The sequence below is a fragment of the Oryctolagus cuniculus genome, chromosome 5 (assembly GCF_964237555.1).
Source record: "Oryctolagus cuniculus chromosome 5, mOryCun1.1, whole genome shotgun sequence".
In the NCBI taxonomy this organism is placed as follows: domain Eukaryota; kingdom Metazoa; phylum Chordata; class Mammalia; order Lagomorpha; family Leporidae; genus Oryctolagus; species Oryctolagus cuniculus.
In genome coordinates, this window is record NC_091436.1 from 152,158,559 (window position 1) to 152,184,476 (window position 25,918).

A 25,918-nucleotide genomic window follows, 5' to 3' on the forward strand; every position below is an offset into this window, starting at 1 on the left:
GCACAGCTCCAGCCATTGTGGCCATTTGGGGAGTGAACCAGCGAATGGAAGACCTCTCTCTCTCTCTCTCTCTCTCTCTCTGCCTCTCCTTCTCTCTCTGTGTAACTCTGACTTTCAAATAAATAAATCTTTAACAACTAAATTAAAAATTAAAAATTTTATGTTTTTTTAAAAAAGATTTATTTATTTGAAAGGCACAGAGAGAGAATCTTCCATCCACTGGTTCACTCACCAAATGGCTGCAATGGCTGGGGCTGGGCCCAGCCAAAGCCAGGAGCCAAGAACTCCAACTGGGCCTCCTACTTGGGTGGCAGGGGCATAAGGCCTTGGACCACCCTTCTGCTGTTTTCCCAGGTGCATTAGCCGGGAGCTGGATGAGAAGTCGAGCAGCCAGGACTCCAACTGGTACTCTTATGGGATGCTGCTGTCACAGGGGGCAGTTTAACTTGCTGTGCTTAGCCGGCGCCGTGGCTCAATAGGCTAATCCTCCACCTTGCGGCGCCGGCACACCGGGTTCTAGTCCCGGTTGGGGCGCCGGATTCTGTCCCGGTTGCCCCTCTTCCAGGCCAGCTCTCTGCTATGGCCAGGGAGTGCAGTGGAGGATGGCCCAGGTGCTTGGGCCCTGCACCCCATGGGAGACCAGGAAAAGCACCTGGCTCCTGGCTCCTGCCAGGATCAGCGCGGTGCGCCGGCTGCAGCGGCGGCCATTGGAGGGTGAACCAGCGGCAAAGGAAGACCTTTCTCTCTCTGTCTCTCTCTCTCACTGTCCACTCTGCCTGTCAAAAAAAAAAAAAAAACTTGCTGTGCTACAATGCCAGCCCCATGAGTTTTTTTTTACACTTGATCTTAGCCAAAAGGCTGAGAGCCGATTTTTTTTTTATTTTGAATAAGTGTATTAAAACAGAATAAATGTGATAATATGAAAACCCAGTATAGACTTTTTTTTCTAATGTGGAATCAATAGTGAAATAGATGTTTTTAAATCAGGTTAGGAGATATATTAGAAAATAGGAGGTTCCTGCTTTAATGGTAGATATTGGAGATGGTCAATCTATCATGTTTTTTTATGACAGGTGGCAAGAATTATATTCCCGCTCTCTAAATTTTTTAAGGATTTTTGTATTTGTATTTGAAAGGCAGGGTGACAGGGAGAGAGCTAGCTTCCATCTGCTGGTTCATGCCCCCAAATGGTCGCAATGGCAAAGCCAGGAGCCTGGACCTTCATCCGAGCCTCCCACACTGGTGGCAGGGACCGAAGCACTTCCAGTTCTGTAACTTTACAGCTCTGCCTGGTCCCCTCTGTATATAACACATGCTTTGATGGCTTAATTTCCCATAAGAGTGGGTGGTGTGAATGCTTCAAACAGCAGTGCTTCTTAGAAGTTGTTACTGCTGTTCACTGTATGAAAAGTTACGCAGAACTTCTTTAACCAAAACAGAAAACACTTCAGAATACTGTCTCAACTTTTATTCAACTTCCCAGGGTAATACAGGGGTATAGACAGCTGCTCCCCCCAACTGGATTTCTAGAAACTAACTCCGGTGAAAACCAACGAGGAAATACAACACTTCCGCAAAATTTTCAGGCCATCCGGACCAATTCTCAGTAGCCAACATTTGCAAATGATATTTTAGGTTATTGCAGTCTTTCAGCTCTTTCATGATAGACAGGTTATTGCATGTCATGACGGAGAGAGTATAGCATGTCCAAAACTGAATGAGGAGGTTGCTCTGTGTGTCGCCTTTGACAGCAGGCTCAAGATTGCTTTCGAAAAACCTAACGAGGATGGGAACAAACTGCAGATGCCTGGCACTTCTCTGGCTGGCATGGTTTAAGTAACACCAACATGCTACGCTCTGGAGCAGCAGGATCTTTGATTTGGACGGCATCTCCTCTTGCAACAAGAAAGCTATTTCTGGCATGTACTCAGCTGCGAATTTCCCAGCATTGGGTCCTCCTATAAAAAGAGAGAGAGAGAGCGCGCGCACATTTCCAGAAGTATTTGGTGTATCTAGTGGCTAGCAATGTCTTGGAGCTATGTGTTCACGTTCTGTTGCCAGGTAGGCGACTGCGTGGGGACTTTGAACTTTCCTCTCTTCCCTACCTCTGCTCCTGTGTTGCTGTAGACAGAACCTGTGTGTTGATAAGCAAGGAGCGATGTGCAAAGCATGGGGTGGTTACTGCCTGCCTAAGCCTCCCCTCCAGGTTCCTTTCTTCGCGTTTCTTGGAGTATTTCATGGTGTGTAAAACCTGGCTAAGTCTGTCCAGCACATCGCCATCAGAGTCTCATTCCCAGTTCTCCAGCATCAAGGGGGTGGCGGGGGCGGGGTGGGGGGGAGGCGGAGAATGGAAGGAGCAAAGAGAATGGCCAAAGGCTGAGCAGCAGTGGCCAGGGACAAACACTCCCTGATCGTCCTCATACGTGGAAGCTCGATGAGCACTGACCACACAGAAGCTGCGAGTAGCACGGTGATGGCGAGGCGAGGGTGGAGAGAGGGAGGTTGGGTACCAAGAACCAAAGCAGTTAGACAGGAGCAGTAAGTTCTAGTGTTCCTGGCACAGCACAGCACCTACAGTTTACAGCAGCTTCTTCTATGTTTTATAAAGAACTGGAGGAGAAGAGCTCCAAGGCTTCAAATCATTGGCGAGGAGAGGGACTGTTAGTTCCCCTGATTTGAGGAGTATACATTGTATCTACAGTTATTTATGTGTGGGTGTTATAAAGGAATGAGGAGGACACAACAGGCTGAGAGCGCAGCACACACTGAGAACTGTGGCTTTCACGAGCTGTTACAGGCCCTTGTTGTCCCGTCCTCCTGAGCAGACCTGGAGCAGTGTGACCTTACCAGCTTTTTCTTCCTTCCACCGCCAGCCTGGCCCTCAACCCCACTTGTGCCACATTCCTGAGCCCCAGATTGTTGCGGTTCCAAGCTCAAACTCTGTTGTCAAGGTACTAGCCAGGAAGGTGCTGGGTAGAGACCCCTGGAAGGGAGGGTGTATGGGAACCCCACCTGCCGGGGTGGGCACCACTTATCCTTCGCTTGGGAGTATCTCCTGAGCTTCTGGTCTTCTCTCCAGCCTTGTGCACCTTGGTTCCCAACAATTCTGATACCAACTGCTCCTTTTACTGTTTTCTCTAATGGACGCCATTCTTAGAGTCCATCAAACCACATCCAAGTAATTCACTTTGCCACTTCAAAAAATATCAGCTGGGGCTGGCACCATGGCGCAACAGGTTAAGCCACCGTCTGCAGCACTGGCATCCGATGTGGGCACCAGTTGGAGTCCCAGCTGCTCCACTTCTGATCCAGAGCCATGCTAATGTGCCTGCAAAACCAGCAGAGGATGGCCCAAGTGCTTGGGTCCCTGCACCCACGTGGAAGATCCGGATGAAACTCCTGGCTCCTGACTTTAACTTGGCCCATCTCTGGTTGGTGTGGCCATTTGGGGAGTCCAGCTTTGGCTTGTTGTGGGCCTTTTAGGAGTGAACCAGTAGGTGGAAGATCTCTCTCTCTCTCTCTCTCTCTCTCTGCCTTTCAAATAGATAAAAATAAATAAACTTTTTAAACAGTAGTAATGTATCAGGCTGTTTTACTCTGCATTGGCATCCTATCATGAGATTAGAATTATGTCAGCTCATAAAAACTTTATCTGAAAGGCAGAGAAATAGGGAAATGGGAAAGAAAGAAAAAGAACAAGATCAATCAATCCAGGTTTCCCACATGGGTGTCAGGGACCTAAGGCCTTGAGCCATCATCGGCTGCTCAGGGTGCCCAGGGTGCACACTGGCAGGAAGCTGGATTACAAACGCAGAGTAACCAGGACTCAAACCAGGCACTCTGACATGGGATGTGGGTGTCCCAGCGTCCTCTTAAAAGCTGCACCAAACAGCCGCTCCCGAAACACCTACTTAACAGCACAGCTGGTTAAGATCAGTACCTGTGAAAGCCAACAATCCAATTCTGTGGGCGGCTTGAGCTCTCTTTTCAATGGATGCAGAACTGTCCTTCAACGTACAGCCAAGGAGCACAATTTTTTCTTTGTGAAAAATACTTTCAGACGAAGGGATAAGCTCTTCCTCCTTTTTCTTAACAAAACAGCCCTTCACAGAGACACTCCAGAATTTACAAAGGCTGTGACACAGCCCCCTAAAACACTGTTCCATCGCAGCACAAATCCACACTCAAAAAACCTGGCTGTTCCTCATTGTGCGTGAAGGTCAAGGGTGCTTCTGGTATCCACCAGCAGCAACAGAACTTAACAGCCAGGAACTCCAGAATGCACTGCTTAGCAACACTGTGGAGAGGAACATACAAGTGCAAACCTAGGGAAAGCAACACGTGCCTTAAGCGTAGAAGACCATCTACAGTTTGAACTAAACTCTCTTTACTTTCTCTTCTCTGGTTCATCTGGTTCACAAAGCCTCAGCTTACACGGCTTTCCTGACTCATGCCTATCTGGGCACCTTGGCCCACTCTACTCCGATTTTTTTTTTTTTTTTTTTGACAGGCAGAGTGGACCCTGAGAGAGAGAGAGGGAGAAAGGTCTTCCTTTTCCATGGTTCACCCCCCAGTGGCCGCTGCGGCTGGCGCACCGCGCTGATCTGAAGCCAGCAGTCAGGCACTTCTCCTGGTCTCCCATGCGGCTGCAGAGCCCAAGGACCTGGGCCACAGCAGAGAGCTGGCCTGGAAGAGGGGCAACCGGGACAGAATCCGGCGCCCCGACCGGGACTAGAACCCGGGGTGCCGGCGCCGCAGGCGGAGGATTAGCCTAGTGAGCCGCGGCGCCGGCCTCTACTCTGTTCTAACATGCAAGTGCTTCTTTCCACTGATGTTTCACAGGATGGCACCTCTTCTGTGTGTTATCCAGAGTTCTTCCCTACTTCATTGATGGACTGCATTTTTGTGAGATCAAAGCAATCACAAGAGAACTTCCCTAACTCTCACCAGTGCATCCGCCACCGACTGCACCTGTGCCTCCATGCTGCTCCTTCCTGTTCCTATAGCCCCTCCCTCTCTGCTGGTTTCAGACAGCCCGTTCACCCCATTCAGGAAGCTGTGCTTATGCTCTTAGCTTGTCTTAATAATTCCTCCATCTCAATTGGATTATTAGCATCATCAACAGACACACCGGAAAAAGTAACTCTTGACCACGTATATTTCTTCCCCCTCCCCCGCACTGCACTTGCATTTCTCTGCTCCCTTTCGTCGGACGACTCTTCAAGCAATTGCCACAGTGACCATCTTATGTCTTTTTTTTCCCTCCATTCTCTTTTGGAATCCAAATAGGATTTTAATCTCCTGGCTCCACTGAAACTTCCCCTTTGGTTCACAGTTGGTGTTTATTCTGGCTGAATCCAAGTCTCACTTCTTCAGCATTTGTCACTCCCCTCTCCTCGACACACTTTTTTTTTTTTTTTTTGACAGGCAGAGTGGACAGTGAGAGAGAGAGACAGAGAGAAAGGTCTTCCTTTGCCGTTGGTTCACCCTCCAATGGCCGCTGCGGCCGGCGCACTGCGGCCGGCGCACCGCGCTGATCCGATGGCAGGAGCCAGGAGCCAGGTGCTTTTCCTGGTCTCCCATGGGGTGCAGGGCCCAAGCACCTGGGCCATCCTCCACTGCCTTCCCTGGCCACAGCAGAGAGCTGGCCTGGAAGAGGGGCAACCGGGACAGAATCCGGCGCCCCGACCGGGACTAGAACCCAGGGTGCCGGCGCCGCTAGGTGGAGGATTAGCCTGTTGAGCCACGGCACCGGCCTCGACACACTTCTGTCATCTGGCTTCTCAGATATTTTGCTTCTAGCAGCCCCTCTTCATTTTCCTTGGCTTCCCTTTTTTGGGGTCTTTAAATACTGGAGTGAACCTAGGCTCCCTCCTTGAGTCTTGTTTTTCTTGCTGTATGTCCTAGATGAGAGAAGCCAGGCTCATGACTCTATCATCCAGCAGATGGAAGATCTCTGTCTCTCCTTCTCTCTCTCTCTGCAGCTCTACCTTCCAAATAAATACATACATATTTTTAAAAAAGAAAATATGTATGTATTTATTTTGAAAGTAAGAGTTACCAAGAGGCAGAGGCAGAGGCAGAGAGAGAGTGAGAGAGAGAGGTCTTCCCTTCTCTGGATCATTCCCCATATGGTTGCAACAGCCGGAGCTGGGTCAATCCAAAGCCTGGAGCTTGGAGCCTCCTCTGGGTCTCCCATGTGGGTGCAGGGACTTGGGCCACCAAGCTCTACTGCCTTCTCAGGCCATAGCAGAGGGCTGGATCGAAGTGGAGCAGCTGGGACTAGAACCAGCGCCCATATGGGATGCCGGCACCAGAGGCCAGAGCTTTAACCCTCTACTTTCAAAACACATCCAAAATATATCCCTGTCTATACTCTTCAAATATATTACTGTGAGAAAGCAAAAAACAAACACAGGACATTACCAGGACAACTGGGGAAGCCTAGACCTTTGTTTTCCCGTAGAGTAAACGTTAGCCAAGGTGACTACCGTGCATCTGCAATGTGGCTAAGTGAACTAAGAGGTGCTGGAGGTGTGAAATGCGCACTGCAGTCCAAAGCCTTAGCGTGAATGACAGAATGTAAAATCTTTCATGAGCAATTTTTTTTTTTGACAGGCAGAGTGGACAGTGAGAGAGAGAGAGAGAGAGAGAGAGAAAGGTCTTCCTTTTGCCGTTGGTTCACCCTCCAATGGCCGCCACGGCCGGCGCACTGCAGCCAGCACACCGCGCTGATCCGATGGCAGGAGCCAGGTGCTTATTGTGGTCTCCCATGGGGTGCAGGGCCCAGGCACTTGGACCATCCTCCACTGCACTCCCGGGCCACAGCAGAGAGCTGGCCTGGAAGAGGGGCAACCGGGACAGAATCCGGCGCCCTGACCGGGACTAGAACCCAGTGTGCCGGCGCCGCAAGGCGGAGGATTAGCCTGGTGAGCCGCGGCGCCGGCCTCATGAGCAATTTTTATACTGTTTGCATTTGGAAATCTTTTAGACATATTACGTTCAACAAAATATATCAGTGAAGTTTATTTCTCATTTTTAAAATTAAAAGCTCTAACAATGTGGCAAGTAGAAAATCCACAACACCAGGCATGGCCCCTTCTCTAGGTCTCTGTACTTATGTTGCCTGTGGCTGGCCCACGCCTCCCAGGGGTGACCCACGTGGCTGCACCATCAGTTCTTTGGTTGTTCTTCAACTGCAATTTTCTGTGAGGCCTTTCCTGACTGCCCTCCCCGCCTCCAACCTGGCCTGGTGGCATCAGTATCCCCTCTGTCGCACTGTCCCCTCCTCCCCACATGGAAACCCTGTGAAGGCAGGCATGCTCATTTGCCTTTTGCCTTTTCTTCATGGCTCTACCTCTGAAGTCACAGGCCTTGGCACATCCCTTATTCATAGCCAATATGCTCCAATACTTGCTGAATAAATGAGAAGCCGGAGATGTAGTTTTTAGCAGGAACTATTGTCCACTCCCCCCACACAAGGTATACTTAAAATTCTTTCAAAAGCAAAAGAGTGGCGCAGTTGTTGGGGTGCAGCAGGCTAACTGCCACTTGAGGTGCCCACATTCCCTAGATGAGTGCCTGGTTCAAGTCCCAGCTAATCTGCCTTTCTGATCCAGCTGCATGCAGATGTGCACCCTGGGAGGCAGTGCATGATGGCCCAGGAACTTGGTTTCCTGCCACCCACATGGGAGACCTGGATGGGGTTCCTGGCTCAGGGATTTGGCCTGGTCCAGACCTGGTTGTTGTTGTCATCTCTCTCTCTCTTTTTCTCTCTGTTGCTCTGCCTTTCAAATAAATCAAACTATATAAATACACTTTGAAAAAAAGAGATCTGATGAACATTCCAGAGAAAGAAAAAAATTGTTCCTTAAAAATCAAAAATAGTTTTTGTTTAATAAGAGGTATTGACTCCAGGAAAGTGTCAAGGGTAGAAAGATTTCTTTTTCTATCTGAGTCAACTGCTTTTCTGATACAGTGAGAAGCACTGATGTTTTATGCTGCATTTAGATTGATGATTTGACTTTATAATTTTGAAGGTAACCAAGGTAATTCAGCTAAGCAGGATAGCAACAAAAGATACAGGGGAAGTTGTATATGCCACAGACTCAATAAAAGCCATCACTGGTACTTAAAGAGTCTCTTGGTAAACACTTGCAGCTGAACCCAGTGGTGCGCGTGGTAAGATCTTGGCCTGGGAACAGACAAATAAGTGAGGGCTGTTTTTGGCCTCAGTGAGCTTAGGGTCTCCATACACGGACACAGCAACTGTGAAACGCAGCTCTTTTTCCAGCAAACAGCTTTACAAGAAATCTGACATTTAAAAAAAATATTTATTATCCCCATTTGTAGCTGGAGGGATTTCAAGAGGAGAGTACACTCAAGTTGAGATAATAAGGCCTGCTCTGTCCCTAAATAGTGTGTGGAAAAAAATACATCCGATTCCACATGAGAATAGTAATTCAAAAATAATTTTATTTTAACTTCCATGATTGAGTGATGAATACAAATGCCACAAAACGAAAAGCACCCATCAACCAAAAATAATATGCAGAAGTGAATACAAAAGTCACGGAATTATGCATGCGATATTCGAAAAATTTTAAAAAACCAAACAGAAACAAACCAAACAGAAATCCTGGAACATCTGGGATTTGACTTTCTATAAAAAGAACCATTTCAACCATTTAGACCACAAATTATACACACCAACTATGGACTGTACAGTGTACCTTAAAATGAAGCATAGATGTGTGTATATATAATATTTATAAATATACAAATATGTACATTATGACTTCACAGTTGAAAGAACTGTTTTGCCAGAAGCTTGGCAAGCAGTTCCCACTTTAAAATGAAATGAATCCTTTTTTAAAAGTCTTGCTAAAATGTAAATATTTAAAATGACATCCAAGTGATATTTTATATGAACACATCCAGAGATAACAGCTGATATTCCACAGTTTAAATTACGGTCACGCACACTGTTTAATACCTTGGCATACCTCACCTGGTATACTCTTCAGAGGAAGAAAAGTGGCTTAGGAAAAGCTACTGGGCGGTTTCCACTTCGCTTAATGCACTTGCTACCCTGACGCTGAAGCAGTTCCAGGAGCAGTTGTTCTGTTTGGCCAGTGGCTCCCACCTGGCTGTGAGTGAGTTCTCTGCGGCCAGGCTCCATCCCTCAGGGCACCCCTCTGGCTCAGCGCCGGAAGCAGGGCCCGCTTTTATTTTTTTTTAAAGGAGCAACCGGGACAGAATCTGGTGCCCCAACCGGGACTAGAACCCGGGGTGCTGGCACCGCAGGAGGAGGATTAGCCTAGTGAGCCGCGGGGCCGGCCAGGGCCCACTTTTACTGACCCTCCACTCCTGCCCCATTGGGTCCTTCAGAGCCAGGCTCTTCCGCCTGGAGGAGTATCACAGTTTTCTGAATGCACAGCTTTTGGTTTTGATTTGTCTTAGCAGCAAAATACCTCTAAGGTAAGAGTATCATAAAAAAATGGCTTTTGTTAATTAAACAAAAAAATAAAGCCGAAGCTTTGAGTTTCCTGTTTGCTTTTAAGAGTATGAACGTCATCTCCCTAAGGGAGGTCTACCTGTCTTTGTTGCACAATGGAAACACAGGTTTGGAATTTTCAAGATCAAGAAAAGAAACAAAAGATACAGTGGGAGCTTACAACAGTGAAGTTAAAAAATTACACTCTTACAGTAGGCCATTTTGCCAGGTTCTGCAGGCAAATTTTTGTCTAAAGAAATTCTCTTTTTTTTTGTGCTTCATATTTAAAGTAAAATCAGGTCACTAAAGGGATCACACAACCCTGAGACCACGACAGAAAAAAAAAACAAACAGCAAGGCATTGGATATTTATGGAAATACCGCGTGACTATTTCAAGCTTATAGAATTTCCAAAAAAGTACAAAGATGGCGATTTTAAAATTTCATACCTATCAAGGTAAGACGGTAAATACTTGCATCGAGTACTGTAGACACAACCGATGATGTCGTTTACTGAGTTACACACGGCCCTGTGCTGTCAGCCAAAGGGAAAGTACATCGGTTCTGTGAATCTGAACTCACAAGGCTTCCGGCCACATGTTCAATTTCCAGCCAACCTCAGCGGCGAACCCTTCACGCTGGAAACACTTTGCAGCAGGGGCCAGGCGGTGAGCCGGCTGTCGGGCAGAGCGGACGCGTCATCAAAAGGCGGTGGCCACTTCGGCCCCATGCCGACCTCCGACTTTTACACAGTCTCGAGGAAATTTGTCCAGCTGCTCATAGGCCAGGCGGCCAGCTTCCCCTGGGTACAGAACATCAGACATGAACACCAACTCCGGTTTAACGTTTGCCGATCATCACACAGAACACACGGAGGTATGGAGGGCTACCTTGTTCTATGTTAACTTGAGGTAAGGAAAAGTTATCTTTTGTTATTCTTAGTTATGTCATTGTATTCTAGGTAACAAACAAAGAACTTTGGAGTTAATGCTAGAGTGTGAAACCGAACAGGAAGTCCTATGGCCATTTGATGTGGATAATTCCACAGAATAGCTTTACACCTAAGGGACCACATGGATTCTGTTCTAAGTGCCTGAGGGATTTCCATACGGCTGGCCCCTGACTTCAGAGCATTCAACTTCTACTTGTATATACCACATATTGCAGCGCCCACATGATCAGTGACAAAAGGCCAATGTAGACTTGCAAACTTCAGCTAAAAATGGCTCTCCGCCATATACACATATGGTGGTGCCTCCTACAGCCAACAACTAATTCAGCTTTGCCCGCAGCACCGGCTGTCTGCCACAGTCGAGGGGTATGTGTAAATAACTTTACTATTATGTCCCATTTTCTTCCTATTTCTGATGATGAGAGAATGGGAAGGTGAAGTTCAGAGACACACGTTTAATGTAAGTGAGACAAAGACAGAAATAGTTGGCTCAATCCAAAGTTCACTGTGGAGGAAAACAAAAGACAAAGACCCATGATGGGGCCGGCACTGTGGCACAGCAAGTTAAAGGCCTGGCCTGAAGCGCCAGCGTCCCATATGGATGCTGGTTCGAGACCTGGCTGCTCCATTTCCGATCCAGCTCTCTACTATGGCCTGGGAAAGCAGTGGAAGATGGCCCAAGTCCTTGGGCCCCTGCACCCATGTGGGAGACCCGGAGGGAGCTCCTGGCTCCTGGCTTTGGATTGGTGCAGCTCTGGCTGTTGCGGACATTTGGGGAGTGAATCAATGGAAGGAAGACCTTTCTCTCTCTCTCTCTGCCTCTTCTCTCTCTGTGTAACTCTGACTTTCAAATAAAATATAAATAAATCTTAAAAAAAAGACCCATGAAATGCTGGAAGCATATTATTATGAATGAGCTTTAGCAAAGGAGCAAAATCATGGATTTTATATTACAGCTGTCACATGGCATCTGTGGGTACTGGGTTCCAGGACCCCTTTGAGATAACCCCAAATCTGCAGCTGCTCAAGTCTCTTATATTAAATGGGGTAGTATTTGCATTTAAAATTTACATTTCTTTTTTTTAATATTTATTTATTTATTTGAAAGTCAGAGTTACACAGAGAGAGGAGAAGCAGAGAGAGAGAGAGAGAGAGAGAGTGAGAGAGAGAGTGAGTCTTCCATCTGATGGTTCACTCCCCAATTGGCCGCAATGGCCGGAGCTGCGCCTATCCGAAGCCAGGAGCCAGGAGCTTCTTCCAGGTCTCCCAAGCGGGTGCAGGGGCCCAAAGACTTGGGCCATTTTCTTACTGCTTTCCCAGGCCACAGCAGAGAGCTGGATCGGAAGTGGAGCAGCCAGGTCTCCAACCGTCATCCATATGGGATGCCAGCACTTTAGGCCAGGGTGTTAACCTGCTGTGCCACAGCACCGGCCCCTATAATTTGCATTTCTCTGTTTATTTCATCTCTGGAAGACTTATAATACCTAATACAGTGTACATGCTGGGTATGAAGTTACAGAGTTGAATTGTTTAGAAAATGATTATTTTAAAAAATCTGGGGCAGATTAAGGTGGTGAGAGGGTTAAGCTGCTCCTTGTGAAGCCAGCACCCCATTTGGAGTGGTCACTGGAGTTGCAGCTAATTCACTTCTGCTCTAGCTTCCTGCTAGTGCACTTGGAAAGGCAGTGGAAAATGGCCCAAATGGCTGGGTCCCTGACCCCCACATGGGAGATGAATGGAGTTCCTGGCTCCTGGCTTCAGGTGGATCCAGCTCAGTTTGGACATTTGGGGAGTAAACCAGCAGATGGAAGATTTTCTCTCTCTCCCCCTCTTTGTCACTCTTCCTTTCAAACAAATAAATGTATCTTTCAAAAAAAAAAAAATCTGGAGGGGTCATCTGGCTGCTTGGGATACCTGCGTCCCATCTCAAAGAGCTTGGGTTTGGGTCTCAGCTGTGTGTCCAGTTCCAGCGTCCTGCTGAATACACTCTGGGAAGCAGTAGACCATGGCTCAAGGAGCTGGGTCCCTACCACTTAGGTGAGCGTCCTGCATGGAGATCTGGGCTCCTGACTTTGGTCTCCTCCAGCCCCAGTGGTTGTGGATATCTGGAGGGTGAAGGAGTGGGTGGAAAATCTTTCTCTGTCTGTCTACGGCTTTTTGTCCATCAAAGACAGTCACAGTGGACAAGTTCAAGTGGTCAGTAGTCACATATGAGGGTACCTCAAAAAGTTCATGGAAAATGGAATGCAACATAATTTTGGAAGAAAAACTGTTATAATCCATGCATAGTTTCCTCATAATATCTGTTTTCCACAAACTTTTTGAATACCACTCGTGAGTATCAGCTACCATGTATAGAATATCCCCATCCTAACAGAGGGACCTATTGGACATCCCTAGGTTAAAATATTGAAATACTTTCATGAGGAATAACTATTTTATCCCTTAAACAAACATATACCGGTTAAGATTTCTGTGCAATGAATGAGAATTGTCTAGCAGAATGAAGCCTTATGAAACCTATATCTATAAGAAAAAAGGCTTAACAATGAATGGGATTTTCATGGTGACTGTAAATGCTACCAGAACCTCTGGCACCTCCTTAAGCTACTACAAAAGAGGGTAGCATTTTTCTAAATAGCATTAATGACTGGATTATGTTTAAACACTTGCAGGGGTATAGTTTTTAGACTCTAAGGGTGTGGTGTTATAGTAAAATTATTGTTATGAATATACTTTTTAATGCAGAGTTTTTATACTTTTTAATGCAGAGTTTGGAAGGCTTTCCCCACTTTCCCAAGTCCCCAAATCAAAGTATGAAACCTGCTGGGCATGAACCTGTTTAAAGAAAAGGGAAGGAGAAAGGTCATCTGACACTCTAGAATAAATTGAAGACTTCAGATCTTTCCTTGGGGGTCAGAGCTCAGGTGGGCCTAGACCAGAGGGCCATGAGAGAACTGGGAGTCAGGGCAAGGCTGAGGTTTGGGGTTACAGCATGTCCTGGAGACACATCCCAGGCCCCTTGGCCACTGTCCTGTAGGGAGTGCCACCCCACGCTGGCCACCCAGCCTGGATTCCTGTTGCCTCTACTTTCAGGTTTGACCTCTGCATTCTGGGTTCCAGATAGCACACAAACTGAAGAAGCCACAAAGTGAGGCCAGCAGAGTGACCTCCGTGTCACGCTGTCAGCGTCCAGACAGCAAGGACGGGCAGCCGGAGTGGGACGGACACTCTGGGGTTCCCGACATTCTGGGCGTGAGTTACCAGCCTCCGAGAGAAACACTGCTCAAACAGGGCGCAGGAAGCTTTTCTTTACGCTTGCCTTGGAGGGGGTCAGAGGCGGACAGTCACCACCACCACCAACATAGAAGAAAGAAAGAGAGAACTCACCAAGGGACAAGAGGGTCTCGGAGGCCACACTCCTGAGCTCCTCGGTGTCCGACTGACACAGGGTCACCAGCATCTTAATGCTTTCCGTAGCCTGTGGCAGAAAAGAGGGTTACAGCTCTGACACTTCGGCCTGGGGATCAGGGAGACTTTTCATTTCTTAGCTGGGAGGGACTCCAAAAGTGGTCTTCCCTAGGGCCTCCCACACACAGCGGAATGTCGGGCTCACTCTCAGAGTTTCCTTGAAAGCGTGGATTCCTTGGGGAAGGTGTTTGGTAATGTGGTTAAATCGCTGCTTGGGACACACGCACCCCATACCGGGATGCCTGGTTTGTGTCCTGGATACTCCACTACTGATCCAGCTTCCTGCTAATGTGGCATCAGATGATGCCTCAAGTATGTGGGTCCCTGTCACTCTTGTGGGAGACCTGGACAGAGCTCCAGGCTCTGCGATTCCACCTGACTCAGCTCTGGCTGTTGTTGCCATTTGGGGAGTGAACCAGTGGATGGAAGACCTCTCTCTCTCTTCTCTCTCTTCTCTCTCTTCTCTTCTCTCTCTCTCTCTCTCTCTCTCTCTCTCTCTCTCTCTCTCCCCGCATCTCTTCCTCCCTTTCTTCCTTTCAAATACAATGAAAATAAATAAATTTTAAAAAATATAGACTCCTGGCTACACTGCATTTCAATTTCTGTAGCCCTAGATTTGTAATTGAAGGCGCTCTGAGCATCAGTTAATTTCTCACTTCTCTAGGAGGATGCCATGCTTAGGAGAGTGAAGTGACTGCTTTTCCAGGATAACCCATTCTTTCTATGACAGTTCCAGTTCTCCTGTCTAAATATCAAAAATCACACTGCACCCCATAAATACACGCCATTATTATTCATTGATTCAAAATAAGTAAAAACTGAAAGAATCCCTAGCATTCAGCTTATACACTGATGGGAAGTCTTCCCTTCTACACACATTCATTGACCACCCTGCGAACCAGCCCCTTCACAAGGAGATTTCTCCATGAATTACACGCAGTCCTGGCCCTTGAGAGTTCACAGCTGAGGGCCCGCACTGTGCTGCAGCAGGTTAAGCCACCGTCTCTGACGTTGACATTCCATATGGGCACCAGTCTGATGCTCTCCTTCCAATCCAGCTCCCTGCTAATATGACTGGAGAAGCAGCAGAAGGTGGGCTAAGTGCTTGGGCCCCTGCCACTCACATGGGAGACCTGGATGAAGCTCTTGGCTCCTGGCTTTGGTCTGGCCCAGCCCCGGCTGTTGTGGCCATTTGGGGAGTGAACCAGTGGATGGAAGACCTCTCTCTCTCTGCCTCTCTCTCTCTAACTCGGCCTTTCAAATACATAAAGAAACTTTTAATTAAAAAAAAAAAAGTTTACAGTGAAGTGGAAGGACAGATTGTTAAAACTTTGAATAATTAATGTAACAAGAATGGGAACCTGCTAGGCAGGGAAGCCTTCTGATATCTTAAGGGTTAAGTTAGGATGCGTGGAAGGTACATGTTATGCACATATAGGAGGTGGGGAGTATTTGGCGTACAGAAAAGAGAAAATAATAAATTCTAGACCAGGAAAATAGCTGTGGCAGGACTCAGAAGCCAGAGGTGGCAGGAGAGACATTGGAGAAGGCGGCAGGGAGAAATCAGAGAAAGTCTTACACACCATGTCAAGGGTTCTGGACTTAATCCCAAGTTTTTGTCTTACTTGGTGTCTGTATCTTGAGCATAATATTGCAGGAAGCCCCAGAAGAGTGACAGCAGGACTCGGTTCTATCATGAGCATTCTAGTTGGAGAGGGTGAGCCGAAGAGGCAGGCAGGCTGGCAGAACATAGGAAAGGAAAAGGGGGGGGGGGGTACCTGCTGCCACCACTCATTAAAAAAGTAATCACCTTTTCTGACAAACCAGCAAGGGTTGATGGGCCCAGGGGGAGGGGATCTTCTTGAGTCTGCCCTGTTTTTTTTTTTTTTTTTTTTTTTTTTTTAAGATTTACCTATTTATTTGAAAGTTAGAGTTACACAGAGAGAGGAGAGGCAGAGAGAGAGAGAGGTCTTCCATCTGCTGGTTCACTCCCCAAATGGCAGCAACAGCCGGAGCTTCGCAGATTCAAAGCCAGAAGCCAGGAGCCTCCTCTGGGTCTACCATGTGGATGCAGGGACCCAAGGACCAAGGACTTGGGCCATCTTCTATTGCTTTCCCAGCTGCATTAGCAGGGAGCTGGATTGGAAGTGGAGCAGCTGGGTCTCGAACCGGCGTCCACACAGGATGCTGGCGCTTCAGGCCAGGGAGTTAACCCACTGTGCCACAGCGCCGGGCCCTGCTGTTTTTCACACCATGCTACATGAGCCCCTTTCGGCAGCTGGGGCCTACATTCTAGCAGAAGAGACAAAGGGGAGGAAGCTGGATCTCTCCCTTGGGTCAGGCCAGAGTCTACACCTGCTCTCCTCCTCACCGCAGCACATCCGTCCATTATAAGCCACAGGTCACCGTCTCCTGGCTTTACCTACACTTAGTCCATCACGCACACCGCACAGCAGGAGAGTGCCCAAACAGTACCCAGCGTGGGTTTTTTTGGCCACCTGAAGGCAGTTTTTGGACCCAGTCACAGGGAATGCGGCCTTCCCCAGAGCTGTTTGCCTTCACAGCTCATTGACTTTCTCTCTGGAGGCACTAATTCCTTTCTCCCAGCTCTGTGGGGCCTGCGGGCCCGCTGCCCCTTGTCCCACCACCCAGCCAGGACCTGAGCGAGTTCTCACGGGTGGCCTGCTCATTCAGCTCTGCAGGCTGATGACCCATTATTTTGCTGATATAGGCAGGTCAAACATTAAGCCTGGCCTGTTGAATAGACAAGTCTTTCCTGCTGGGATTTCTCAGCCTCATAGGTTTCCCTGTACATTCTAGCTCTCTCCCTGCCCAGTAATTTCCCTCGGACACAAGTAAGCTTGGTTAGTTGTTTCCTAAAAAAGAGTTTGAGGCAGGGGCCTGAGAATTCAGCAGCACGGTGGACGTTAGCAGTTCTTCGCAAATTGTATTTGTCCCTGTTATTTGTTGTGTACAATAGAAATGGGTGAAGTCAACATTATCATCCCTCCTTTGGGACAAGATAAGCCATTCCTAATATGGGACTAAAGGCAAATGACTCCTGTGGGCTCTGGCACAACATCACTGTTTTCTGTCCCTTGTGGACTTGCACAGAACAGTCCTAAAGGCAGAAACGGATCTGAGAACTAACCTACAGTGCCAAGGCTATAACAGGTGCTTTCAAAGACAGCAGGGCAGGTGCTGGGCTTTACCTGGAGGCTCCTCAGGGCCAGGCAGGCCGCCTTCTGCAGCTGCAGGTTTGTCTGGGTCAGGGCTTCACAGTAATAGAGCAAGGCCTGAAAGACAAGGAGCGAGCCTGTGAGATGTTTCCATCCTGGGAGAGATCCAGAATAAAACCACACATTTCACACTGCTTTCAGAAAAAAAAAAAAAAAAAGCCACTGAAATTCATGGTGATTAAAAGAAACTATTTGTGTATTCAACAAACTGGTCCCTTTTAGTCTACCAGTCATACAGTCTGGAGAATATGAAGTTGGGATATGGAAAGTTGCATTTCTAGCTTTTGTTTAAAAAAAATTGATTTTTCCCCCTTTGTCAGTTTTCAAAAGAATGAGCTGGTTCATTAGCAAACCCCCAACAGTGACTAAATGCTTTTATTTTAACAGTATGTGATCTTTTTTTTTTTTTGACAGGCAGAGTGGACAGAGAGAAAGGTCTTCCTTTGCTGTTGGTTCACCCTCCAATGGCCGCCGCGGCCGGTGCACTGTGGCCGGCGCACCGCGCTGATCCGATGGCAGGAGCCAGGAGCCAGGTGCTTCTCCTGGTCTCCCATGGGGTGCAGGGCCCAAGCACTTGGGCCATCCTCCACTGCACTCCCGGGCCACAGCAGAGAGCTGGCCTGGAAGAGGGGCAACCGGGACAGAATCCGGCGCCCTGACCGGGACTAGAACCCGGTGTGCCGGCACCGCAAGGCGGAGGATTAGCCTAGTGAGCTGCGGCGCCCGCCTAGTATGTGATCTTTAAATTTTTTGTTGACATGCGAAACCTGTGCTTACTTATGGGGTTCAATACAATACTTTGATCCATATACACAATCTGTAATGATCAAATCAGGGTAGTCAGCATTTTTGCCTTCTGAAACATTTCTTATCTCTAAGTAATGGCAGTCATCTCTTCCCTTCTAGACTGAAGGAGATCATGAATTGTTGTGGATGATGGTTGTCCTACTGTGAGAATTCGTTCCTCTTACCTGTATTTTGTCACCTATTATCTAACCTTTTTAACTTTTCTCTACCCTTGCTCCTTCTAAGTAATAATCCAATATTTTTTTTTAAGATTTATTTACTTATTTTGAAAGTCAGAGTGGGAGTGAAAATGAGAGAGAGAGAGAGAGAGATCTTTTATCTGCTAGCTCACTCCCCTGGTGGCTGCCATGACCAGGGCTGGGCCAGGCTGAAGCCAGGAGCCAGGAGCTTCCTCCAGGAACCACAGGGAATGAATGCATTAGATGCCATAAGAAAACTAAGAGATGGAAAAGAGATACGCTATGCAGGGCCCGGGTTTGACACCTGGCTCTGGCTCCTGCCTCCAATTTCCTATGAATGCACACTCTAGGAGGCAACCGGTGATGTCCCAAGTAGATAGGTTCCTGCCCCCCACATGGGAGACCCAGACTGAGTTCTTGGCTCCTGGCTCCAGCCTGGCCAGGCCTGGCTGTTCTAGGCATTTGGGGAGTGAACCCACAGATGAGAGCACTCTCTGCTCTCTCCTGTGTCTCTAATAAATAAACTTTTAAACAGAAAAGTTTCTTAATTTTTCCCTATTTCTTCCTAAGTGATTTATTGCATGTGTAGTCCCCATCTTTAATCTGAATTCTGATGAAGAAGACTCACTGTAAGTCCTAGTAGTTCATAGGAAACTTAATGATGGAGCCGGCCCTGTGGTGCAGTGGGTTAAACTGCTTCCTGCAGTGCCGGCATCCCATTGGGTGCAGGTTCAAGTCTGGCTGCTCCATTTCAATCCAGATCCCTGGTATTGTGCCTGGGAAAGCAGCGCAAGATGGCCCCAGTGCTTGGGCCCCTGCAGCCGCGTGGAAGACCTGGAGGAAGCTCCTGGCTCTTGGCTTTGGCCTGGTTCAGCCCCAGCTGTTGCGGCCATCTGGGGAGTGCACCAGCAGATTCAAGGTTTCTCCCTTCATCTCTGTAACTCTGCCTTTCAAATAAAATACATAAATATTTTTAAAAAATAAGAATTACTTTTGAAGAGAATTGGGGGTGGGATGGAAGAGCTAACTCGTTTTATTAGACCATCCTGTGCATTTAGGGCTATGTGCCTGAATTCTCTTCATTTTAAAAAGCAGAACTCAAGTCGCATCAGCACACTCTCACGCATCACTAAACGGTGCCACGGTGTCTCTTACACCACAGCGTTCACCGAGATGGACCCCTTTTCCGTGGCCGCGCGGCTTGTTGAGGTGTCAATTTCATGCCCGGACCATGACCATGGTATCTCTGCCCCCAGCACACTGGCAATGAGGGATCCACTCCTCCAGGGTGGCTGTGCCAGCCACGAGCAGCCCTCCCCCCTGCCGCCTGCCCTCCCCCGACCTGACATCAACAGGTGCTCCTGAGGGGCTCCTGTTCCCTTGTGGCCTCTTTTCCTACACACTTCACCCATCCGTTTCCCTTTTTGACAGGTCCACCTCAGCATCTCTTTTATGTCTTTTAAACTAATTGCTGTTATTTATACGTATCCATCTGTATATGCGGATATACCTCCAATTTGTATCTCAACTCCCTGGACATATGATTTTGGGCATATGAGTTTTTTTTTTTTTTTTTTTTTTTGACAGGCAGAGTTAGAGAGAGAGAGAGAGAGAGAGAGAGAGAGAGAGAAAGGTTTTCCTTTCCCCCTAAATGGTTGCTACGGCCGGTGCGCTGTGCCGATCCAAAGCCAGGAGCCAGGTGCTTCCTCCTGGTCTCCCATGCTGGTGCGGGGCCCAAGCACTTGGGCAATCCTCCACTGCCTTCCCGGGCCACAGCAGAGAGCTGGACTGGAAGAGGAGCAACTGGGACAGAATCCAGCACCCCAATAGGGACTAGAACCTGGGGTGCTGACGCCGCAGGCAGAGGATTAGCCTAGTGAGCTGCGGCACCGCACGAGAATGTGAGTATTAACTTCTCATGCAAAATGGGTGTAAGACCCACTCCCAGGGCTCTGTGAATCTTAAATGGGGTGACACCAGTTTAGGACTGAAAACCAGCACTAAAAACAAAGTAAACCCTCAAAAAAGATTGCTGTAGGGATCAGCGCTGTGGCATAGCAGGTTAAGCCACTGCTTGCAACACCAGCATCCCGTATCAGAGTTTCCGTTTGAGTCCTGGCTGCTCCTCTTCCAATCCAGCTTCCTGCTAATGCACTGAGAAGGCAGCAAAAGATGACCCAAATTCCTGGGTCCCTGCCATCCACATGGGACACCCGAATGGAGTTCTTGGCTCCTGGCATCAGCCTGGTCCAGTCCCGACCATTGTGACCATTTGGAGAATGAAACAGAAGATAAAAGACTGAAGATGTTTCTCTTTGATGCTTTCAAGTAAAGAAATAAATAAGTATTTTATTTCTTTATTTGAAAGGCAGAGCTGTAGGGAGGTGGGGAGAGAGATCTTCCATCTGCTGGTTCACTCCCCAAATGGCCACAATGGCCAACCAGGTTGAAGCCAAGGAGCCAGGAGCTTTCCCTGGGTCTCCCATTGTGTGCAGGGGCCCAAGCACTTGGGCCATCTTCAGCAAGGAGCTAAATCAGAAGTGGAGCAGCCAGGACTGGAACCAGAGCCCAAATGGGATGCTGGCAGTGCAGGCGGCAGCTTTACCCGTTGCGCCACAGCACCGGCCCCTCTATTGCTTTTTATTTTTGATTTTTAAAGCTCTATTTAAAATTTTTTTAAATTATTTTATTTATTTATTTGAAAGGCAGAGTTACAGAGAGGCAGAGGCAAAGAGGTCTTCCATCCACAGGTTAACTCCTCAAATGGCTGCAACAGCTGAGCTGAGCTGATCTGAAGCCAGGAGCTTCTTCCAGGTCTCCCACATGGGTGCAGGGGCACAAGCACTTGGGCCATTTTCTTTTCTTTTTTTTTTTTTAAAGATTTATTTATTTATTTGAAAGTCAGAGTTACACAGAGAGAGAAGGAGAGGCAGAGAAAGGTCTTCATCCGCTGGTTCACACCCCAGTTGGCCACAATGGCTGGAGCTGGGCTGATCTGAAACCAGGAGCCAGGAGCCGCGCGGGTACAGTGGCCTGAGGACTTGGGCCATCTTCCACTACTTTCCCAGGCCATAGCAGAGAGCTGGATGGGAAGTAGAGCAGCTGGGACTAGAACCGGCACCCATATGAAATGATGGCACTGCAGGCGGTGCCTTTACCCACTACACCACAGTGCAGGGCCCCAGCTGACTGATTTTTAAGTTGATCATTTTCTATGGCTGACGAATGATATTATAAAAATCCAAGTGGTCCCTGACAGAAAAAAAGTTCCCCACCCCTGCAAGTATGCAACTTTTAGTTGATCCACAAACTATCATTGCCGGCCTACTTCCAGACATTTCCATCATGCTCAGGAGGCACCTGCACCATTAGATACCCACTAACAGTCACTCCCATAGCCCCTTCATCCAACACCTGGCACCACTTATCCAGTCTCTGTCTGCACAGCTTTGCCAATTCGAGACATTTCACATAAACAGAATCATACGTGCAGCCCATCATTTATCTCTCTCTTTCTTTTCTTTTTTTTTGCAAGAAGGAAAGTAAGTTTATTTGTGAAAAGCAGCAAAAGCTCCCTGGGTGTGGGGCATGCAGGGGGAAGGGCTGCAGAGCTGGGAATCCCATGTCTCCATGGGGCTGGTCTCCTTTATGTTTCTTTTTTCTCTCTCCTCTGTTATCTGTGATGTTTATTTTTCTCTTTCACTTAGCATCCAGTTGTAGCATGTATCAGTAGTTCATTCTCTTTTTTTTAAAGATTTATTTTATTTATTTGAAAGATAGAGTTATAGAGAGAGGTAGAGCCAGAGAGAGAGAGGTCTTCCATCTGCAGGTTCACTCCCCACAATACCACAACAGCCAGAGCTGTGCTGATCAGAAGCCAGGAGCCAGGAGCTTCTTCCGGGTCTCCCACGTGGGTGCAGGAGCCCAAGGACTTGGGCCATCTTCTACTGCTTTTCCAGGCCATAGCAGAGAGCTGGATCAGAAGAGGAGCAGCTGGGAACTTGAACTGGCAACTATATGGGATGCCGGTGCTGCAGGCCAGGGCTTTAACCTGTTGCAGCACAGCGCCAGCCCCCATTCTTTTTTTTTTTTTTTTTTTTTTTGTGGCCAAATAATATTCCATCGTGTGACTAGACTGTTTTATTCATTCATCCATCAGGTGAGGGTCATCTGGATTGCTTCTACTTTTTGGCTATTGTGAATAATATTGCTATGAACATTTTTGCGTGGACTTATGGTTTAAGAGATGCCACACAGGTTATTATAGGAATAATAGCAACTGGCTCTTAACTGTGCTGGGCCTGGCTCTGGCTTCCGAGGACCTCCCCCTGGCTCGGTTTTTGTTCTGCTCCTTGGGGTGAGCAGAAAGAAGGGGAGGAAATCCCACTGGAACCACAGCAGGGGGGCTACACGGGGTGAGCCTGCCCTACCAACAGAACCCGGTGGGCTGCCTCTGAGGCCCCAGCTCCCATCAGTCCCTCCAAAGCCCCATCACCCACGTGGACCGAGGCCCAGTCATCCGGCATTCATTCCCACGAAGCCGCTCCTATAATGCAAACATGCCACTGAAGTCTCAGAATGTGTGGTTTAGGAAGGGTTAAATGCTCGGTTTAGTGTAAACTTGGGATGCCCTTAGGGAGGTCACAGAGGGACCCTGTAGTAAAGTCCCTCCACTTTATAAGAGCTGGTCCTGGAGGTGAAAAACCCATCAATGATGGCTACACAAAACGCAGAGTCAACATCCATTTAACGTGGTCTCCTGGGTGGCCATATCATTTCTGTATCTTAAGTTTCAGGAACACATATATTACAAGCCAAGCATGTGTGTAAATAGATGATAGTAATTCATTTTTGCCAATGTACAAACAACTAGTCATTTGTTATGTGCTGGGTTAATACCAGGAATTTCAAAAAGTTCATGGAAAATGTGTATTATGAAAAAACTCTACGTTCAAAATTTTTTGACATCAAAATAAGCTTATTTAATTCCATTTTTACATGAACTTTTTGTAGCACCTTCCTATGCTAGGTGACAGAGAAAATCTATCTATGTCAACTTCTTAGGAGCTACCTGACCCTGTTAGGGTTTCTTTCTTTTCTTTTCAATTTTTATTTACTTATTTGAGAGGCAGGGTTACAGACAATGAGAGCAAGAGACAGAGAGAGGTTTTCCTTTCATTGGTTCACTCCCCAAATGGCCGCAATGGCTAGAGCTGCGCCAATCTGAAGCCAGGAGCTTCTTCCTGGTCTCCCACAGGGGTACAGGGCCCAAGCATTTGGGCCATCTTCCACTGCTTTCCTATGCCACAGCAGAGAGCTGGATCGGAAGTGGAGCAGCTGGGACTAGAACCAGCACCCATATGGGATGCCGGCACCACAGGCAGAGGATTAACCTACTGTGCCACAGCGCCGCGTCCTCCACCCCCACCCCTCCGTTACGGTTTCTAACTGGGCACTGTGCTCACTTATGGTCACAGGGATTCCCAAGTACATGGCTTCTGCGTCACACTGGCATTTCGAGCAGAGCACCGACCCTCCGCTGGCTTGAGTGAAGACTTGGGACGCACAACCAGGCAAAGTGCTTTGCCTCTCCCTATGTTTTGCAGAGATATACAGTGGCACCAAAGGGGAGCAACACACTGCTTGCTTTAGTCTGAGCTGTTGCCTGAGACATGGTGGCTGCCTCACCATTCAGACTGATGATTGTTCCAGGAAACCAATACAAGGCACTTGCAAAGCAACAACCCCTGTCACAACGCAGAGCCCTCTAGTATCTCCTCTGTCAAGTGGGACGATGAAAGAAGCAGTTAGTACACAGCACAGCTGGAGAAGAGTGGATATTTACTACTTGCCTGGCTGAGAAGAAAGCATAAAGCAATGAACCAACACACACAATTCGTATTTTTTAATAGCTATGTTTCTTTATAAAGATTTATTTATCTATTTGCTTGAAAGGCAGAATGACACAGAGAGTCAGGGAGAGAGATAAAAGAGGGATCTTTCCCCTCTTTTGCTGGTTCACTCTCCAAATTTCTGCAACAGCCAGGGCTGGGCCAGGCTGCAGCCAGGAGCCAGGAACTCCATCAGGGTCTCCAACATGTGGGGCAGGAACCCGAGTACGTGGGTCATCATCTATTGCCTCCAAGAAACATTCACAAGTTGGATTGGATGCGGAGTAGCTGGACTCAAAATAGCACTCTATTATGGGATGTGAGCATCCCGAGTTGGTGGCTTAATCAGCTGTGCCACAACATTGACCCAAATAGCTATGGCTTTTGAAGGTTTATAGTAACACCAGCTGGGCATTTTTTAAAAAAGTTCAAGAGGAGAGAGAGACAGACTGATAGATGTTCCATGTTCTGGTTCACTCCCTAAATGCCTGCAACGTCTGGCACAGGGCCAGGCCCAAATCAGGATCCAGGATCTCCGTCTGGGTCTTCCACCTGGTGGCAGGGGCCCAGATTCGTGCACCATCGCCTGCTGCTTCCTGGAATGTGTATTAGCAGGAAGCTGGACCAAAAGCAGAGCCAGCACTCCAGCCCAGGGGCTCTGGTTTGGGATGCGGACACCCCAAGCAGTGTTTTAATCATTGTGCCAAACGCCTGCCCCATCACCTGGGTATCTCTGCGTTGCTTTTATGCTTCACATACAGTTTCAAGAATTGAACGCAGTTAACTTTGGCTATTTCATCTAAGGAAACGTGGAAAGCGGTCAGGCTTTGAAGGTCAGACACTTCCAGGTAGTAATGGAAAACCTGTAGCTTAACCAGTGCATCACCTTCGCCAAGATCAATCATTGGTGGCTCCTTCTGCTCATCTTACAGCAGCCAAGTGACATAGCTCAGTGCCAGTGCGTAGTACACAGGAACAGCATCCAAGTGACGTAGCTCCGTGCTGGTGTGTAGTGCACAGTAACTGGCGGTTATTCTTATGTCTTGTGTTTCTGACTAGACTGCAGACTCTTCGAGGGCAGAGACTACGTTTTCCCTTTCTTTCCAGAGTCCACAAAAACCTTCCAGAGAGTGCTAGGGCCCAGCAGCCACCCAGAGGAGGCTACGCATAAAACATGAGTGTAAGAGAACAAACTTGACAGATGACTGAGACCACAAACAGATTCTAGCCCGTGGCGCGTGTCCTAAAAGCAAAAGGCCTGCACAGAGGAGCTGAAGAAGGGCTGTGTCGTCACAGCGGCCACACGCCAACACCGAGCTTTGCCAAGACCTGGGGTCAGCATCCTGCACGCTCAGGTGTGTGTCCGCGGCTTCCGGCAGCGCTCAGCGCTCTCCTCTTCTCGGTGGGGCTGAGAGAGGTCGTTCCCTAGAACACCCTTTTGAGTCAATTCCACTAAAAGTCCTGGACTTGGTAGGAAAGAACAATAGGAAGTTCCCCCTCTTGGCCCCAGATGACATGAGAATGGAGTCTCCTCTCGTTGAGACACGAACATCTCACCATCACTAACCTAGGTGATGCCTTAGAAAGGGTAGAGCACTGTGAGCTTTCTTTTCGAGGACGAGAAGGGGCCATGTGTGATTCTCTGGAGCTGATTTGAGTTGTAAAGGGCTCCCAGAGGAGCCCCCTGCTGGCCCCCTGTGGGAACTGTAGATTTCAGTTACACCTGCCGGTCCATTGCATTAAAGCTGAGGGAAAACACTTCCTTCCTGGCAAAATGGGTGACGAGTTTTAGAATAAAAAATTCTGTGGGTAAAGCCGCTGCCTGCAGTGCCGGCAGCCCATATGGGCGCTGGTTTGAGTCCTGGCTGCTCCACTTCTGATCC

At 48.0% G+C, this 25,918-nt stretch overlaps 2 protein-coding genes across 9 annotated transcripts in view; both read right to left on the bottom strand.

Annotated features, from left to right (window-relative positions):
- Window positions 1–1,453: 1,453 nt before the first annotated feature.
- ARMH2 (armadillo like helical domain containing 2) lies at window positions 1,454–4,263 on the bottom strand. The gene is made up of 2 exons (XM_008262490.4): window positions 3,941–4,263; window positions 1,454–1,958 (listed from the first exon to the last, which is right to left on the bottom strand). The coding sequence occupies exons 1-2, from the start codon at window positions 4,164–4,166 to the stop codon at window positions 1,534–1,536; spliced, it is 651 nt and encodes a 216-aa protein (XP_008260712.3). The 5' UTR covers window positions 4,167–4,263; the 3' UTR covers window positions 1,454–1,533.
- A 4,192-nt stretch (window positions 4,264–8,455) lies between these two features.
- RIPOR2 (RHO family interacting cell polarization regulator 2) overlaps window positions 8,456–25,918 on the bottom strand; it is a 218,353-nt gene continuing 200,890 nt past the window's right edge. For 7 of the 8 annotated variants that reach the window (XM_051855014.2, XM_070074337.1, XM_008262486.4 and 4 more), the window contains 3 exons: window positions 17,132–17,215; window positions 13,839–13,929; window positions 8,456–10,298 (listed from right to left, as the gene is read on the bottom strand). In XM_051855014.2, the coding sequence (XP_051710974.2) occupies window positions 10,198–10,298; window positions 13,839–13,929; window positions 17,132–17,215 (276 nt within the window). In that variant the 3' untranslated portion in view covers window positions 8,456–10,197. Of the gene's footprint in view, window positions 10,299–13,838; window positions 13,930–17,131; window positions 17,216–21,005; window positions 22,118–25,918 lie in introns of those variants that run through there. The other variant, XM_051855013.2, reaches the window with a different exon arrangement.